The 19393-nt window shown below is 40.7% G+C and overlaps 1 protein-coding gene across 10 annotated transcripts in view; it reads right to left on the bottom strand.

Annotated features, from left to right (window-relative positions):
- The window catches only part of PRR14L (proline rich 14 like), a 72918-nt gene that overhangs the window by 31803 nt on the left and 21722 nt on the right, over positions 1–19393 (bottom strand). For all 10 annotated transcript variants that reach the window (XR_008917266.1, XR_008917267.1, XM_056821448.1 and 7 more), the window contains exon 2: positions 15700–16230. Coding sequence is in view for 6 of the 10 variants with exons in the window: in XM_056821448.1 (XP_056677426.1) it covers positions 15700–16179 (480 nt within the window). In the remaining 4 variants the exon portion in view is untranslated. The remainder of the gene's footprint in view (positions 1–15699; positions 16231–19393) is intronic.

Raw genomic sequence — 19393 nt, 5'->3', positions numbered from 1 at the left:
TTCTTCCTCTGGATGTGGATAGCGTTCTTTCTCATAAGCCACTCAGGATTGTCCTGGATCATTGCATTCCTGCTAGTAGAGAAGTCTATTATATTCGATTGAATTCTGCACATTTCTCCTAGAATCTTTGCTTTAATTTAAACCTTACTACTGGCAGAAAATCTACTTTCAAAATGTCACAAAACTTATTTGTGTTCATTGACTACTGCTGTAAGAAACCCCAGAGAAATCCCTGCTTCCCTTTGCACCCTCTCTCCCTAAAAAGGGATGAAAGGTTGATGCCTTCCTTCCCCAATTCATGGTATACTTTCCACTTAAAACTTGTCCTTTCTCTAGATCTATTATGCCATCAATAAAATAATGAGATTACATTGGGTTGTTTCAGGGCCCCCTCCCAGCTCTGATCTAAAGCCCCTTCTAGCTCTAACAAGCTAAGATCCCATAATATAGTTCTGGGGGTACTTGCAGCTTACTTTTCAAGACAGTAAGTTCTTCAATGATTTCTGATTGAAGTCATTTGGACTATTCTAAAGACTGGGGCCTTCTGAGCTCTGAAGCAAGGGAGGCAATGGGGCTGGGCAGCTAGCCTGTGTACTAGGTTCTTATAAGTCAAAAACAGAAGGGGCAGAAAATCAGAGCTAGAAAGAAACAAGCACCTTTCATTTAACAGATGAGGAAAATGCAAAGTGACTTACTGGTTCTCCTCACAAATAACAGACAGATAGAGGACGTGGAAAAGTTGGGAAGACTTTTAAAAACTCCCCAGAACTTCACTTGAGTCAACTGAGCTTGGCCATGGCATTTGGGGCCAATAAAACATCCTGCACCCTGCATAGCCTCTCCATGGCTGTGATGGTTCTGCTGTATGAACCCAGTGTATATGGAAAATGAGGCAAATTGTAATGCCTCAATGTCCCCATACATCACTTTACAGCATAAGAATTCCATCTTAAAGAAAGGGACTTTGGACTCTTGGGAGTGAAGACAGCTCCTTCCTTGACGGTTTTAAGAGACCTCAAGGGGAGGCCGTATTACTGGGGTTCACAAAGAAATTCAGAACCTGGAGCTTTTGACAGCTTCTCTAACTTTCCCAAAACAGAAGGAAATGAAGAGGATATCCACTAGGACCTCAATGGTCCTGCAAAGAAGTTACCAAGCAAAAAATCCACTTGGCTACACCATGCACACCTGGCCTCCAGATTCATTTCTCAGGGAAGTTTCCTTCTCAGAACGAAGGTATTCCATCCTGTGCAGGGCATGCAGGCTGTCCTTTTCTTGCCTGCAGTAGGTACAGAAAGAGGCATCCTTCTATCCTATCTCCTAGGCTGGCCTCTTCCTTAATGCAAAGAGAGAGTGAGGCACCATTCCATCCCATGCAAGTCTCCCTGAGTGGTCATTTCCTGATAGCAAGGTTTAGAGAGAGAGGACACCATTCCATCCTATATGGGCTCCTAGGCTGGCCATTTCCTAACTGCAATGGAGACAAAGAGAGGAACCACTCCATTTCATGTGGGTCTCCTTAGGCTGGATCTTCCTGCCTGCAGGAAACAAAGAGAAGAAAGTATTCCAATGCATGCAGGTCTCTTAGACCATTCCTGCCTGTAGGGAACAGAGAAACACCATTCCATCTTGCTCTCTGCCTATCTCCTGGCATGGCCTACCTGTAAGGAAAGGAGAGAAAGCATTCCATCAGCTCCCTGCAGTAGTGCCCTCACCTGTGAGGCTGTCTAGCACTCTGACAGTGAAACCCTAATGATGTTGCTAAGACCCCTGAACTCATTGTCAATGATTACATTTCTTCCATCATACCTGTGGAATATTTATATTAATTTGCACCCCTTTTTGCCTCCCCAAAGAACCTTTTGACTTTAAAGCTTAAAAAATGTTCAATCTGAAGACTGAAACTCAAACTGCATCTCACTGGGGCCATCTGTCTATCATGTTGGAAACACAGCACATGGCCATTCTAAAAGGTAGTAGTGTGGTTACTCCTGGTACTCCTGGAGTCCAGAAGACTACTTCTTGTCTTGATTGAGGTCTCAGTTCTCCAATCACAAAGGCTCAGGAAAGGGCCATCAAAAAGAAAGTAAATAGAGGCAGCTGGGTGGCTCAGAGAATTGAGACAGGCCTAGAGATGGGAGGTCCTAGATTCAAATCTAGTCTGAAGGCACTTCCTAGCTGTGTGATCCTGGACAAGTCACTTAACTTCCATTCCCTAGCTCTTACAACTTTTCTGCCTTGGAACCCATACACAGTACTGAATCTAAGACAGAAGCATATGGGTTTAAAAAATAAACAAACAAATAAACAAAGAACATAAATTGATGGAGGGGACAGGAAGTTGGCCCTTTTTTCCTGGAACCATGTACATGGTCTGGCCCCCAGATTGCTTAGTTGTCGGAGTCTATGAAGAGTCTGCAAGTACTGGCCAGCTAGGCATCCCCTTGCTTTTGTGCTCCCAGTTAGCCAGCCAAGCAGCTCATGCCTCTCTCTCTGGCCTACTTTTAGCTATTTAATAAATAATCATACAATTAACTTTGTGATTTTTTTTTAATCCAGAGAATTTTAAACATAACATACCCATCTCCACAGCAGGAATTCTGAACCCTGGTTGTCAATCAGTCGATAAAGTCTGATTAAGTGCCTACCATGTGCCAAGCACTATGCTAAGGATATTACCACTCAAACCCTTTTCTCTTGATCCCATCTCCCCCCTTAACCCAGCATACCTTTCCACCACTGACCTCTCCACAATTTAGGCTTTCATTTTAAACTTCTTCCTTTCCCACCCCCCTTCCATCTTCTGGCTCTCAAAGGATAGGTGGCCGCCTCCCTGGCCACTTTTTCCAGTCCTAGTTGCAATTTCACTCAACCTTTGCAACTCACTCATCAAGGTGAAGGAGTAGGAATACTCCTTAAGGCCTCTGCTGCAACTTCTAATTTATCTTCTACCCTTATAACTACTCATTGTGTGAAATAAAAAAACATAAAAATGTAACTCACAGTCAATACATGTGCATTTAATGTAGTGACAATGCAGTTTCTGACTTCTGGAATGGGCAGCAGGAAGCCCCCTTGGTATGGCCTCTAACCTAGTGGTGTTGGCATGATTACATGCCTGAACACATGACCCAGACTGTCCAATTAAAAGCCAAGTAGGTGTAAATTCATGGGCAAGAAATAAGAGCCAGGACAACCAGGGACTAGGTTTTTTGGCGCTGGTCCTTGCCTGAACTCAAGCCCACACTTTTGCTGGCCTTAATTTGTCTGGCCTGACCATGTGGTTAGCTGGACCCCCTTGCCACTACTTGTAAAATGGGCCAGGGAAGGTTGGGAATCTAGGACCTGATGAAGAAGCAGCAACTTGGCCAAAGACCTTGGGTAGTTAGGCTGGTAGTCTTCTTTCTCTCTACTAATAAACTTATAAATTTATTATAAAGTCTCCAAGACTAATTTTTATTTATTACATTGCCTTGAAGTTCACTTGATCTGTATCGACCAACCCATCCAAATTCTAGTCACTGGTCTGTCTACTAAGCTTCTTCTTTCTTTATTTAATGAGTTCCATGACTGACTCATAGTTTTTCCCTACTCCCCAACTCCTACCCTCAAAGAGACTTCAAAATAAAACAAACACTGATTTTCCCTCAAATACCCTACCTTTCCAGTTCCTCATTTCCCAGGCCTATTCCACCATCCCAAATCAGCCACAAACAAAGATAGTCACGCCCTTGGATCTTGCCATCACCATCACAAATGCATCACTATTCACTATCTGACTCAATCAACTCAAGTAGCACCACATTGTCCCTATGATCAAATAGAAATTCCTTTTTTACTTTTTACTCTTGACAACTTGGTCCCAATCTATTTTTTCATGCTCACTATACATGACTTTCTCTCCTGCCTGGCCAAAGTGGTCTCTCTCAAGGGCCTCAGAGTTCCCTTGCACAGCTAGAACTGTGATGCCCTGAGGCTCATTATAACCCACCTCTCTCTCTCTCTCTCTCTCTCTCTCTCTCTCTCTCTCTCTCTCTCTCTCTCTCTCTCTCTCTCTCTCTCTCTCTCTCTCTCTCTCTCACACACACACACACACACACACACACACACACCTTCCCATCTGCATAAGAATCTAGACATATACTAGTCTACTATACTATACTATACACAGTGAGGATATTACTCAGGAAGAGGCAGTCTTTTAAAAATATCCAATGAAACTCATTCAAGGATAGTCTTTATCTTTCCTTTTTAGTATTAACTTAATTGTCCAAAAACTCCAAACATTCCAGTAAACTAAAGGCAGAAAAGAGGTCGAGAAGGAAACGAGGAACTTTTGGCTACCTACAGTTTGTTTTTGAAAAGTGAACTAGGTTCAACAACATTGCCGAGAACGTCCTTCCTTCTGAAATGTTTGCTTTCTTCTGTTTTTATTTGTAGGCCTTTTTCTTTATAACTTGCTCACCCATCTAACCTACCAATTCTGAAATTCACAGCTCCTCAATACCTTCTTCCCGCTAGCTGAAGGGAAGGAAAAGGAGGTCTTATTTGAGAAGGGCACCCGGGGTTGTCATATCATCACTTCCCACCCAGCTAATAGCCTAGATTTCATCATCTCAAGAAACCCAACATTCTGCAAAATAAAATCAACACTGAAATTCACACCTCCTCAGCACCCCTGGCCTAGGGTGCCTTCCTCCCTCTGGCTAGAGAGTGGACATTTGGAAGCTCCTTCCAGATTCTTCCCCATTTGACTCTATTCCCACTAACTCACTCCCCTCTTCTAAGAATCCTTCCCTTGTATCAAAATGATAGTAATCAAGCAAAATAAAACGCCTTAGACATAGCCCATATTACAACTTTAGCATATCACCTCTATGCCAAGAGGTGCTTCATTATCAATTTTCCTCAAGTCATTATTTATTCCTAATTGATCAACTCGCTGAAATCAGTGATATAATGATGGTCATCAGAAATGTTATCCTGGTTCTGCTCACTTCACTCTGCATTAATTCATAGAAGTCGTCCTCAGTTTCTCTAAATTTTTCATATTTATAATTTATTATACCACTTCTTATATTCTATTACATTCATAGACTTGAATATGTTCAGCTATACCCCAATTGACGGCTACCTGCCCACTTTTCCAAGTTCCTTCCTACAAGAAACGGTATTGTGACATTTTTGTACCTCTCAGTCTCTTCCCTCTCTTTGACCTCTGAGATTAGTAGTGACAGTCCCAGGAAATATAGTTTAAGGGCTTCTTAGACCAATGCCTAGCTCTTCCAATAGTCCATCAGCACACCAAAGAGAAAAGATCTTAGAAATGAGTCTGTGGCTGACCTATTCACCATGAGTCACAATTATCTAAAAAAAGTAGAGGCTTCAATAGCCCAGTATGTCAACTACAGCAAAAAGTAAATAGGGGCAGCTGGGTGGCTCAGTGAATTGAGAGACAGGCCTTAAAAAAACCTTAAAGTTTTCTTCTAATAAAGTGATTCCCAAATGTATATCAAAATTATGCAAGATTCTTTGAAAGATGGAGCAGAACTAACATTATTTAACATCTTCCTGGTCATTAATATCAGGAAAAGGTATAAAACAAGGAAATATACATTCATTAAAGATGGCTGCCATAGGAAGAAAGAATAGAGTCCATACTGGAAATGGTCTTGGCACATGTAAAGCTTTTTGCTTATGTTTTATCTGTATCATGATAGCTACCTCTGCTTTTTTTTACCTCAACATAAGCATGATAGATTTTTCAGCCCCTTATTTTAACTCTGTATGTGCCTTTCTATTTCTGCCCCCTCCTCCTGATAGAAAGCAATTTGATATAGACTATATGGGTTCAATTATGCAAAACCTATTTCCATATTAGTCATGTTGTTGAAGAAAATAAAAGTGAAAAAAGTGAAAAGCTTCCATCAGTTCCTTCTCTGGAGGTGGACAGACAGCCCCCCCCCCCCTTTGTTTTGTGTATCAGTCATGTTATGAAGGAAAACAAGGACCCCAAAAAATTAACAAGAAAAAGAAAGTTTTTTAAAGTATTCTTTGATCTGCACTCAGCCTCTTATGAGTTAGAGGTGGACAGCTTTTTTCCTAAGTCCTTTGGAATTGTCTTGGATCACTGAATTGCTGAGAAGAGCCAAGTGATTTACAATTGATTACTGTACAATATTGCTGTTACTGTGTTCTTCTGGCCTGCTCATTTCACTCTTCTTCAATTCATGTTAAATCTTTCCAGGTTTTTCTGAAACTATCCTGCTCATCATCTCTTAAAGTATAATAGTATATCATATAACACAATTTCGTCAACCATTCCTCAACTGATTGGTAACCTTCAATTTCCAATTCTTTGCTACTACAAAGAGTTGCTATAAATATTTCTGTACAGGTGGATCCTTTTGCTTTTTATTGTTCATTAATTCGAGATACAGATCTTAGTGGTGGTATTGCTGAACCAAAGGTTATGCACAGCTTTGCAGCCTTTGGGGCATAGTTCTAAACTGTTCAATTCTGATTTTTAGGAATTATTTTCTTCTGTATCTCTTTGTGCCTTTTTTATCAAACTGTTAATTCTTTTTTCATAATTTTCTGCCATTACTTCTCAATTCTATTCCCAATTTTTCATCTACCTCTCTTTGATTTTTAAAATTAAAAAAAAATTAATCTTTCTTTTGTTCTTAAGGAATTCTTTTGGTCTTGTGTCTAATTTACATTTTTCCTTTGAGGCTTTAGTCATGGCCATCTTCTGTATTTGTGTCTTGTGCTTCTGTTACCATAGTAATTTTTCAGTCAGGTGATTTGTTGTTTATTGCTTGCTCATTTTTCCAGACTATTCTTGACTTAAGACTTTATATTAAAGAGTATGTTTCAAGGGGCAGCTAGGTGACGAAGTAGATAGAGTGTCAGAAGTTGGGAAGTCCTGGTTTCAAATCTGGCCTCAGACACTTCCTAGTTGTGTGACCCTGGGCAAGTCATTTGACTCTGCTTGCCTAGCCTTTGCCCTTCTTTTTTAGGGTTGTTACTAAGTAAAGGTTTAGAAAAAGAGAGAGTTGGGCCCTTAACATGGCTGGGGTAGGGGAAGGGGTTGGTGAGGAAAGAAGCAACACTGTCCTAAGCTTCTGCTGTTCAACAGCTAGGATCTGGAGGTCTGTCCGTTTTTGAGGCTTTCAAGATGCTGTGATCTGGGGAGAAGTATGGTCAAGGTCCTCCTGGTCCTTACCTACAGAGCCTGCTCCTTCTACCCTGGAACTGGGTAACAAGCAGTCCCAGTGATGCCCTCTAATCTCGATTTAAAAAGTGTTCAATTCTTTTACTGTCTCTGGGCATTGAGCACTCCCTGAATTGCTGTTGCTGCTGCCACAGCCATCTCTACCTCCCAGCCAACTCCTAGTCTATTTGCAGATCCTTCTTTCTGGGAAGGGAAAATTCACTCATTGTAACTTTTTCTTGGTTATTCCACTTAATTCCATTTCCATGCTTTTTAGAAAACTTCCATGTCAATACAATTTTTAATAATTGTTTTCTGACATGATGTAATCTAGATTCTTTCCCTTCCTCTCCTACCCACTCATAATGGCAGGCAACATGACATAGGTTGTACATGTGTTGTCATACACATTTCTTCCAGGTTCAACATATTGTGAAAGACACATGCTACTTATACTAGAGAAAAAAATCCATGCAAGAAATAAAACTGGAAAACGGTATGCTTCAATCTGCATTTGGACTCCAGGTTCCATGACAATAGACTGCCTTTTTTGTCATGAGACCTCTGGAGTTGAATCCCCAGGACCAGATGGACTTACAAATTAATTCTATCAAACATTTCAAGAACAACTAATTCCAAAACTATATAAACTATGAAAAATAAGTGGCGGAGTCCTACCAAATTTCTTCTATGACAAAAATGTTGGGGGTTTTTAAACATCTTAAAATTAATACACCATATTGGTTCCAAGGCAGAAAAGTAGTAAGCACTAGGCAGTAGGGGTTAAGTGACTTGTCCAGTGTAAGTGACTGGGTTGAGTATCTGTGACCAATTTGAACCCAGGACACCTCCAGTCTCTAGACCTGGCTCTCAATCCACTGAGCTACCTAGCATGCTGCCACATAAATATGGTTTTGATACCTAAACCAGAAAGAACAAAACCAGACCAATTTCCCTAATGAATATTGACATTAAAATTTTTTTAATTACCAGCAAGTAGATTATAGCAAGATCATGTACCGATCATGTACCATGACAAGGTTGGACTTATACCAGGAAACTATAAGCATAACTGACTGCATAAATAGCAGTGATTATTTCAAGAGATATAGAATAGGCTTTTGACAAAATATAATACCCATGCCCACTAAAAACACCAGGAAAAACAGAAATAAATGAACCTTTTCTTAAAATGATGAATATCTATCTAAAACCAAACGTAAGCATATCTGTAATGGAAATAAATTAGAAACTTTTCCCAATAAGAACAAGGTTGATAAAGCAAGGATAGTTACCATCATTTCTATTATTTAAATTTGGACTATTAATGCTATATATAACAAGAAAAAGAAACCGAAGGAATAAATAAGCAATGAAGAAAAAAACTACCATTCTTTGCAGATTGTATGATGTTCAAGGAACCAAGAGAAGCAAGTAAAAACCTAGTAAAAAACATTTTTAATTAAGTTGCAGAATATAAAATAAAACCACACAAACCATCAGCACTTCTATATATTACCAATAAAAACCAGTAAGAAGACATTGTTTTGCATGATTCTATATGCATATATATCACATCACATTACTTGCCTTCCCAATGGGTGGGGGAGAGAATAGGAGAATAAACTCCCCCCTCCCAAAAATAAGAAGCAGTAGAGAAATTCCAACTGCATACAATATGAAATACTTGGAAGTCTACCTGCAAAAACACACACAGGACCTATATGAACACAATTACAAATTGCTTTTAACACAAATAATGATCTAAACAACTGGAAAAATACTGATTGCTCATGGGTAGGCTGGGCCAATATAATAAAAATTACAATGCTACTAAAATTACTTATTCAGTGCCACATTAATCAAACTACCAAAAGATTATTTTATAGAGCTAGGAGAAAAAAATTACAAAATTCAACTAGAGGAATAAGAGGTTAAGAATATCAAAGGAATTCATAAAATACAAGTAATGGAAGGAGACCTAGTAGTACTAGTTTTCAAATTATACTGTAAAGTAGTAATGATCAAAACAATCTGATCAGGATAAGAAATAAATGTGTGGATCAGAGAATATTTTAGGTACACAATATACAGGAGTAAATGACTACAAGTAGCCTAGTGTTTGATAAACAAGTCACTGGGAACTCACTACTTAACAAAGACTGCTGGGAAAACTGTACAGTAATCAAACAGAAACTAGGAACAGACCATCATCTCACACTATATAACAAGATAAATTTAAAATGGGTACATGATTTAGACATAAAAGGTAACTTAGTGAGCAAATTAGGAGAGCATGGATGTAAGTCCAAACAATAGAGAATCATTGTAATTAATATGACAATTTTGGTTACATGAAATTAAAAAAGTTTTACACAAACAGAACCAAATTAGAAGGAAAGTAAGAAACTACTAGAAAAACATTTATAGCAAATTTCTCTCATGAAGCTCTGATTTCTCAAATAGATAGGGAATTAGGACAAATTTTTACGAAAGAAAGCAGGATCATTCCTCAATTAATAAATGATCAAAAGATATGGGCAGACAATTTTCAGAAGAAATCAAAGCCACCAATATTTTAAAATCCCCAAATCATAGATTAAAGAAAATACACATTAAGACAAGAGGTATTATTAACCTCACAACTATTAGATTGACTAATATGATAGAAAAGGAAAGTGAGAAATGGAGGGAATGTAGGAAAATAGGGACACTAACGCACTACTGGTGGAATTGTGAACTGATTTAACCATTATGGGGACCAATTTGAAACTGTCCAAAGGATTAGAAAACTGCACCTCTTTTAACTCAATAATAAATAATACTACCAGGTTTATACTCTGAAATTCGAGATCAAGGAAAAAGGAAAAGGATCCATTTGTACAAAAATACTTCTAGCAACAGCTTTTGAGGTGGCAAAAAAATTGAAGTGAGGGGATGTCCATTAATTGGGGAACTGCTGAACTATACACTGAATATGTATAAATGATGGAACACTATTTTGCTATAAGAAATGATGAGGGAGGTAGTAGTTTTAGAAAAACCTTGAAAGACTTGTATGAACTGATGTAACGTGAAGTGAACAGTATCAGAAGAATACAGTATGATCGACTGTGAGACTCAGCTATTCTCAGAAATACAATAATCCAAGACAATTCCAAAGGACTAGAGAACATGAACTCTAAGTGCAGAATGAGGCATATTTTTCTCCACTTTCTTTTTCTTTATTTTTATTTATAATATGGTTAAAGAAAGGTTTTGCATGATTTCATATGTAAAAAAAAAATACATAAGAACTCTTCTCAGTAGAATGACCACCAATGATCCCAGAGAACCAATAATAATGAGGCCGACCTCCACAAAGCAGTGCCAGGTTACATATACAAAACAGGAGCTACAGTTTCAATTTGAGAATGTTTTGCTCAAACATGCACATTTGTTAAAGGGTTTTCTTTTTTTTCCCCCACTTGTAGGGGCGGAAGGGGGGGGGGAGGTGTTGCAGAGAACAAACATTGAAATTACTGAAATATTCAATAATGATAAGAAAGAAATTAAGATTCCCTATAAATGGTGAAATCCTTTGAATGCATGAGGCCTCAGAACACTGCAGAACCTTCTGGATAAAGTCATTTGTCACTGTAAAAAGGAATTCTTTATTCCTTTTCTCTAATTTAACTGGGGACTTGGAGGTGCTCTTATCATAGAGATATGTAGAGATATTAACCAGCCCACAGTGACAGGAAGTAGAAACCATAGATACAGGAAGTGAAGGATTGTAAATTGGTCAGTTTGTCAGTTGCTGGGAAGATGGCTGCTGGGTCTGAGTTGGTCCTTGGGGGTTGGTTGCTGGTGGTGTGAGTTGGTGATTATTGTTTAGTTGCTAGAATATAAAGATGGGCCTGAGCTTATTGAGAAAGCTTTTGGCCTTTTCTGGGTTGGAAGGTGGCTGGTTTGATTAAACACTGATTGGGTTGGTTTTGATTGGGCTGGATTGGGTTGGAACTTTGTGGTGCAGCTGTTATTAATGGTAGTTATATGTAGTTATAGGTATACATAGGCAGTTTTAGATAGTAGTAATAGGCAGTTATAGGATAATTAGTATAGACATTAGGAAAATTTCTTTCTCTACCTCTTAACTATATTTATTTTACTATCTCTATTTTAATAAAACTAAATTGTTAATTTTTAAAAGCTGCTAGAAGTTTTCTTTTCTCTGGTTTAAGGGGATAATATTAATGTATAACTCTACTATATTCTCATTAAAACTTGAAAGTTATTAAATGCTGCTCTCTTATTTTATCAAAACTCCTAATTTAACCCTTACATCACTTGAAAGCATATCATGTGATCATTCAGAGGGAAAATTCAATGTATAAAAAATTTCCATTTTGCCCATATTTTGACCTCAAATTAGATGGATGACCTATAGAACTTACCCATCTTTCTAGATCAAACATGGCAAATGATCTATGAATTGGGCTTAGCATGAAAGAGGAGAAAGCTAGCAGGCTAGATGATCTTCAGGAAATGAAAAATTTCCTTTAACAAATCTATTATAGATGGAAAAATTCACATATGATGGGTTTTTGTATTTTCTGCTGGATGGAGAGCCAGGCCTAGAGATGGAGGTCCAGGATTCAAATCTGACCTCAGACACTTTCTAGCTGTGTGACTCTGGGTAAGTCATTGCCTAGCCCTTACCACTTTTCTGCCTTGGAACCAATATTGCTTAGTATTGCTTAGGGAGGGAGAGAAGAAGGGAGGAAAGCAGAGAAAGGGAAGGAGGGAGGAAGGGAGAAAGAAAGGAAATCCATTTATGAAGGGCATAAAAACAATCAATAAAGAGACTTCCAAATGGGAAATGTTTCTCCAAGAAATCAAAGACTTAGAGAGTCTGACTGCTATTTTCAACTATGTGAAGGGCTCTGATTTGTTCTGATAGGTTCTATTGGCTCATAAGGGTAGATCCAAGAGTAGCTACTCTTGAGTTTTCACCTTACACCTCTCCAGTTGGTAAAGATGATCCAAGAGAGGTAGTAATGGAGAAGCTATGCTAGGAGGGATGCCTGGTCAAGAATGGGCAGGGATCTCGGCAGCCCTTGAGGCCCCTTCCCACGCTGGAAACGGATGCTTCTTTATAAATAAAACCCTTTATCAGAGCTCTGTTCTATTAAAATCCAGTTAGAAATGGGCTGAGAATACAACTCAGCTGCACCAGAGGGTCAAATCACTGACTGTCCAACACGATGACTTCCCCCTCAACTATTCTCATGGTTTTTTGTGCACACACACAAAATTATCACCCAAGATTACAGAAATTATGGCATATCTATCTATGCAATGCTTCAGTTTACAAAGTCCTTCCTTTCACAGCCTACTATGGGCAACATGAAGATTCTTATACCCATTTAACAAAGGAAGAAACTGAGGCTGCTTCTTAAGGTTGAAGGCCCAAGTGACCAGCGTGAGCTAACTAGCAAAGATGAAGATTGGTGTGCAAGCAGGCTCTCCAGAGAGCTGCTATTCTCTCCTGCTTTACATACCAGGCATTTCCCAAAGAACCCCCTTTCCCAACTTTCTATAAGTGAGCATTATAACAAAGGAAACAAAAGCCCCAGGAGCCCAAGCAATGTGACATCCACAATGCATCAGCTCTACCAAGAGAAGAAACTGCTAATCGTCCCTGCTCCTCTGTAATCAAGAGTGGCCTTGGCATTTCCTTTGATTTCTGACCTCTTCTCACACAGTATCCATTTATGGAATTATAGTTACATTATATCTATAAAATCACATCACATCCGTATCACACATATGTATAATATATGTATGTGTAGAGACATATTACATTATAGTTTCATTGAAGGCGCAGCTAAGTGACTCGGTGGATAGAGCTGGAGAGCCAGGCCTGGGAATCCTAAGGCAGAAGGTAGGGGACTTTTTTAGTTTAAAAAAAAAAATCATTGTTCCATTGTTCTGATTCAGCTTATTCTATTATCTGCCTTATTCATGCCAATCTACTTGTGTTTCTCTCTTCTATCATCCTTGCCAACTTGCTAGACGTGAGGTGAAAAAACAAACCTCAAAGTGGTTTCAGATTTCTGTGCATTTGCATTTCTCTCATCTTTAGTGCTATGGAGCACCTGTTTCCTAGGGCTGGTGGTAGTTTGTGGTTCTTCTGAAAACCCATCGAACCATAATCAATCTTTGCCTATGTCTCAAATTAACTGCCTCCAGACCAGAGCTATGTCCTCCTTCTACCATCTTGTTTCTCCACTTAATAATCACTGCATGAATGAACACACACAGCAAGTCAACCACCACAGGAGTGACACCTAAGAGAGCTACAGCTCCTACAGTGTCTCTGATGAGACATGTGCCCAGGAGCCATCAGGAAGCCAAGAGAGGGCAAGCCATTTACTTGAGCTCTTGCAGGCCTCAATCTTGCCTCACAGCACCACATGTTCCTCCAATCCACCCTGGCTGGGCCTCCAGGTTAGCAACTGCTAGCTAGCTGGCATGACAAACCATTCCAGGTGCACAAGATCGTGTGTGACTCACTCAGGATCAGAAGGAACCTTTGCAGCAATGGGGGCCTGTGTAAGTCTAAAGACACTGACATTTCTGGTCATGGGGCTTCAAAAACCAAAGGTGGTTGGTGACCGGAGAAGCCTTCCAATGTGGTACCCCAGAGAGGCTAAGACCCAACTATTATCTGTTGGCCTTCCTAGGGGCTCTCCAATGACAAGTTCTATCTTCTCATCGATAGCCCTAACCTCATCATTCGTGTCTTTCTATCTTAGTGATCACAGGGTCACTATGAGAAGCGGTCTGCAAGGGCTTTGTTCTCATTCTAGCCAATAAGTACCTGGAGACAGCCTAGATACTGGCTGCCAATTGAAGGAAGGGCAATGGTCACAATTTGCTCCTCAAAATTTTTGTTCTGTTCCCCTACAGACCAGGCTGCCAAGTGTTCTCACCTCTACCTCATGGAATCCCTATAGCCCTCTTAGGCTCAATACAAGAATCACCTCCTACAAGAGGCCTTCTGGATTTCTCCAATGGTTAATGATCCTCCCTATAACATTGCCTTCTATTTACTCTGTGTGTACACATGCATGCATATGTAAAAAATATTGAACTGGTTTTAAGACCCTCCTAACCTGCCCCTAGTTTGTTGGGAGACGAATACTGAATAATGCACATTGTCAGACATTTTCAAGGTACTGGCCATTGTGCTGATTTGTCTTTTTAAATTTTTTTCTGTCTTAAAAAATAGTTGTTTTGTTATATGAGATGCCTCTCTGGGAGGGGGATAAATGAATTTTGCTGATGCAAAAAAAAAAAGGATGTCAATAAAACTTTTATTTAAAAAAATCTATTTATCTGGGTACATGTTGTTCTTTCTTACTCCCTTTCCTTTGAAGAATATCAATGCCTTGAGAGCAGGGATGACCATCTCTCTGTCTTTTATCTCTATCCACAGCTCCTGGTATATTAGTTGGCATCTAGGACATGCCTGCTAAACTCAATGGAGGGATGGATGAACTGCAGCCAGTGCTCTCTGAAAAGACTCTCAAAGAGTCCCTGGAAAGTCCAAGGAGCTGAGTGGAGTCGTCCTAAATGGCAAAAACAATCACTGACAGGCCACACTAGACACCCAACAAGCAGGTGCTGCCTCTGGATAGGGATTTAAGGATCCAGGGCCATTTTAAGCCTAAAAAATCCCATTAGCATTGTAATATTGGGGGGTCTCGGCCCTGGGAGATAGAGAAGAACAAAAGAGTATGACCACCAGCTTCATTTTCTAGTCAGGGAAACTGAGGCTCAGAGAATCCAAAGGTTCTGCCTTTTGATGCTGGCTCCAATAATTAGGAGCTCTGAACATGTCCTCCAAAAACTACTGTGAAGAAAGAGTTTTGTTACTTTAAAAACCATCTTTATTTAGAGGATCTGTTTATCACCTACAGCATTTCCTAATGTATCCCTCTTTTCCCTTCCAAAGAATAAAAGAGAGCTCAAAAGCAGTTATGGGCACTACCCCAGCATTACCCAGGCTAGCATAGCCCCTCTCTCAGGAGTGCTCTCTCCAGCTGCAGTTGGAAGGATTCCTTTCTTCAAGTTTGCACTTCGGTAACAAAGGAATCACCCATCAAATGAACTCTGAAGCACTGAAGTGAGAACATTTCCAAGAATAAAACAATCCCCTGGGAAGCAGGTGACATTTGCAATATGACTGACTGTCCCGACCATCTGGTGCCAGTGTGAAGCCCCATAGACCCCCCCAGGCTTTGCCACTGGCCTGCAGCTGAGCCCTCCTCTAGGAGGGGGCTTCCCCATTACAATGTAAACTCCTGGACAAGCAGCCAGAACTAGCGGGCTTTGGATCCACTGCTTGGCACACAATAAGAGTCTAATAATTGCTTTTTCATTTATATTTACTCACTCCCTCAGTTAAAAACTTAGAAATTCTGAATGCCTCTTACCTGGCATGAGCCCCACGCTCCTTCAGTCACAGCTGGGGAAGGCTGCTCCTGGCCTTCTGCCAATCCCTTGTCAGAGGCTCTCACAGTTCGTGCCTCCTCCTCCTGATCCCCATGGTTGTTCGAGGACTTCTGCTCCACACTCTCTGCTTGACTCTCTTTCTCAAAGACTCCTGAAGCCACAGCATCTCTGGCTGAGGCTGGGGAGCCTGCCAGTCCACAACATCTTGGTTTCCCCCTAACATCCATGGGGTCCCTTTCTGGAGAGCAATTTTCCACATGAGTTCTCTGGGGCTCTACGGGCAAAGTCCGGACCAAGGAGCTCGAGGCTTCAGGTTTTGCATCTAGAACAATACTTGGCTCAAACTCGGCAGAAAGCTCCGGGGAGACGCTCACTGGAAGTTCCGGGTACAACTCCTGGGCCCCTGCAGACATGGGGGAATCAAGAGGGACTGGCTGCGTCTCTATGCCAGATGACAGCATGAGGGCTGATGAGGACAGTAGGTTCCAGTTTATCTATCCAGATGGCTCACCCTAGCATAGACCAAAAAAGGGAAAACATATGTAAGACAAAGAAGAGAAAGACCCAAACAGTTAAATGATGAAAATAACAAATTACTTTTCAAATTCCCATATTATCATTAGTTATATCTACCAAAGGAGAGTAAATCTTCACATTTATTGAGAAAGTAAACACCATAAGCTCTAGGATAAAGGAAAGCAATTGTCTGATCTCAATCCAAAATACCCCCCAATTTAAATATGAAGAGAGAATTATAATCATAGAATTTAAAACTGAAAAGAACCTCCACAATTATGTAGTCCCAAAGGTGTCATCTTGGAGGCAACAGGGCTGAGATCTCTATTCTCAGAGATTAAGGAACTTGACCAAGATTACCCAAATACTGGCCCCAGAATTTGAACTCAATACTTTGGACTACAAATCCAACCCTAACACAACTGCTAGTACATGGTAGGCACTTAATAAAGGTTTGTTGAGGGATCAGCTAGGTGGCTCTGTAGATTAAGAGCCAGACCCAGAGACGGGAGGTTCTGGGTTCAAATCTGACATCAGATACTTCCTATCTGGGTGCAAGTCACTGAACCCCCATGGCCTAGCCCTTACTGTTCTTCTGCCTTGGAACCAATACACAGTATTGAGTCTAAGACAGAAAGTAAAGACTTAAAATAAATAAAGGCTGGTTGAATCCAAAACTCTAAGTCATGTGGAACTAAAACATAACATATGCCCAAGATTAGAATGGCCTGGTGACCTGTTTCTATGCTTTTTAAAATCTACCCTATGGTGCTTTGAAAAAGGAGGTGCTCAGGGGCAGATGGATGGCTCAGTGGATTGAGAGTCAGGTCCTAGGTTCAGGTCTGGCTTCAGACTCCAAGCTGAGTGACCCTGGGCAAGTCACTTAATCCCCACTACCTAGCTCTTACCACTCTTGGATTCAAGACATAATATTGATTCTAAAATGGAAGATTAGGTTTAAAAAAAAAGAGGTACTCATGAATCCCTAGAGCTTCTAATATTCACACTGAAACAGAATCCCAAAATTTCAAAACCTGAAGAGATTTTAGAGGCCACCTAGGCCCATTTTTTAGAGAAAACTTGCACATAACAAAGTGACTTGGCCACAGTCTCGAAGCTGAGCCTAGTATCCTCCAACTCTTGTGTTACATTTGAGGAAGGACCTTTGATAAACTAAAGAACAAACTGAAGAACATTCACGTGAGGATGAGCAGAATAGTAAAGGTCATTAGGATCACTTATTCTATGGTAATAAGAACAAGTCCCAGTTTGAGCTCAGTTCTTGATCTCAAAGCACTCTCAGACTCACCCATTTAGGGGAGAGGTGGCAACTGTCCCTCTGTAGCTTTCCCTTCCTAACCCCACAGAGCCAGAGAGGAAGAAGACTCCCTGAATAGGTCCCGTTCCATGGGAACAGAGGATCAGGAATAAAGAAGGGCCTTAAAAGGTTCTTCTGAGTAAGGGGCAGTGGTCATTCCAGCTGCCCACCCACCAAGGAAGGTTAAATCCAAATGCCCTCTAGGATTTAGGGGATTGAGAGTATGTCAATACCTTGTAGAAATAATTCACATTTGTATTTCATCTTAAGATTTGAACCTCTCCACATTTTTTTATTTTTAAAAAACCCTTACCTTACATCTCAGAATCAATACTAAATATTGTTTCCAAGGCAGAAGAGGAGTAAGATAGGCAATGGGAGTTAAGTGACTTGCCTAGGGTCACACAATTAGGAAGTATCTGAGGACATATTTGAACCCAGGACCTCCTGTCTCTAGGCCTGGCTCTCAATTGACTCTCACCTTGCTCCCCTCCCACCCCCACCCCCCATCCTTTTAAAGTAGATGCTTTATTATCCCTATTTTAGGTGAGCAAACAGAGGCTCAGAAAGTTTCAGGGACTTGTCCAGTGCCACTTAGCTCATCATTGTCTGAGGTTGGATGTGATCCCAGGTATCTCAAACTCCCAAGTCCAGCCCTCTGCCCACTCCAGAACAGTCCAGAATTGGAGAGAGTCCAAAAGGGTGACCAAGATGGAGAAAGGCTTTGAGATCCCACCAATTCAGACTGGCTGAAGAAATTAAGGACATTTAACTTGGGGAAGAAAGGTCAGATTGAGGAAGACAGGATTTGGATACAGCTCCCGTACCAGGCTCTGCCAGGCCCCCAGGAACAGTGAGTCCTTTTCAAGGGGATGTCAGAAAATAGGAGCTCCCCAAACAAGCTACCTCAGAGCACGAGCTGGTGGCTCTAGCTCCCAACCAAAGCAAGGAGACCATTCCCTAGCTGGCTATAGCACAGAGGAAATATAAATTTGGAGGAAAAATGGAAATGGAAGGTTCTGAATTCAAATCAGACACACTTCCAGATTGTATGACCCATGGTAAGTCATTTTACCCCATTTGCCTAGCCTTGCTCTCTGTCTTGAGAATTGTTACTAAGCCACGAAAGTAAGAGTTAAAAAAATAATAATAATAGACTTGAATATAAGTCTGCCTTCAGGTATTTCCTGGCTTTGAGCCTTGGTTTTTCAGCTATAAAATGGAACTAGTATTCTCTGGAATCCCTATTTTCAGGGTTGTTGGGAAGCTCAACGAGATGAAGTACGTGCGTTTCTAACTTTAAAGCCCTATGTATTCATTTAATGTTTCTTAGCTCAGTGATCTCAGTCAGTGTAGGCAACTTGTAGATGAGGAAGCTCCCTCTACCACTGTACAGTCATCTCCTTCCGTAATTTTCAGCCTTCGGGGACTTCCAGACAAAGTGACTTGTGCCGAGGCAGGACTTGAAAGTGATGCCCAGGCCAGCACTCTAACCACTTTACTGTACTTCCTCTGGAAGCTGATAATGGATAAATGGATGACCTGAAATTCTTCCAGCTCTGCATTTTCTGATGCTATGAAAACCACCCTTGTATATTCCAAAGGCCATCACCCGGAAGAGATTAGGCAGGGTGTCCCTAGTGCTAAGTTCTAGGTCATACCTGTGGTTCCACTGCCAAAGGGAACCGCCCAGGAGGAAAACTCTACAAAGCAGACCTACTCCTGTCAGCTCAGTGTTCCTTGGTAGGTGTGCAACTGCTTCAGTTCTGCCTGTGATCTCCCCGCTTAGTCCAGACTCTGATACAGAGCAGGCCCCTGAAGAACAACCTACCCCTCAACTT

Source organism: Monodelphis domestica, chromosome 3 (assembly GCF_027887165.1).
Source record: "Monodelphis domestica isolate mMonDom1 chromosome 3, mMonDom1.pri, whole genome shotgun sequence".
In the NCBI taxonomy this organism is placed as follows: domain Eukaryota; kingdom Metazoa; phylum Chordata; class Mammalia; order Didelphimorphia; family Didelphidae; genus Monodelphis; species Monodelphis domestica.
The sequence above is the reverse complement of the archived record's forward strand: the minus strand, read 5'-3'. Positions and strand labels throughout refer to the sequence as shown.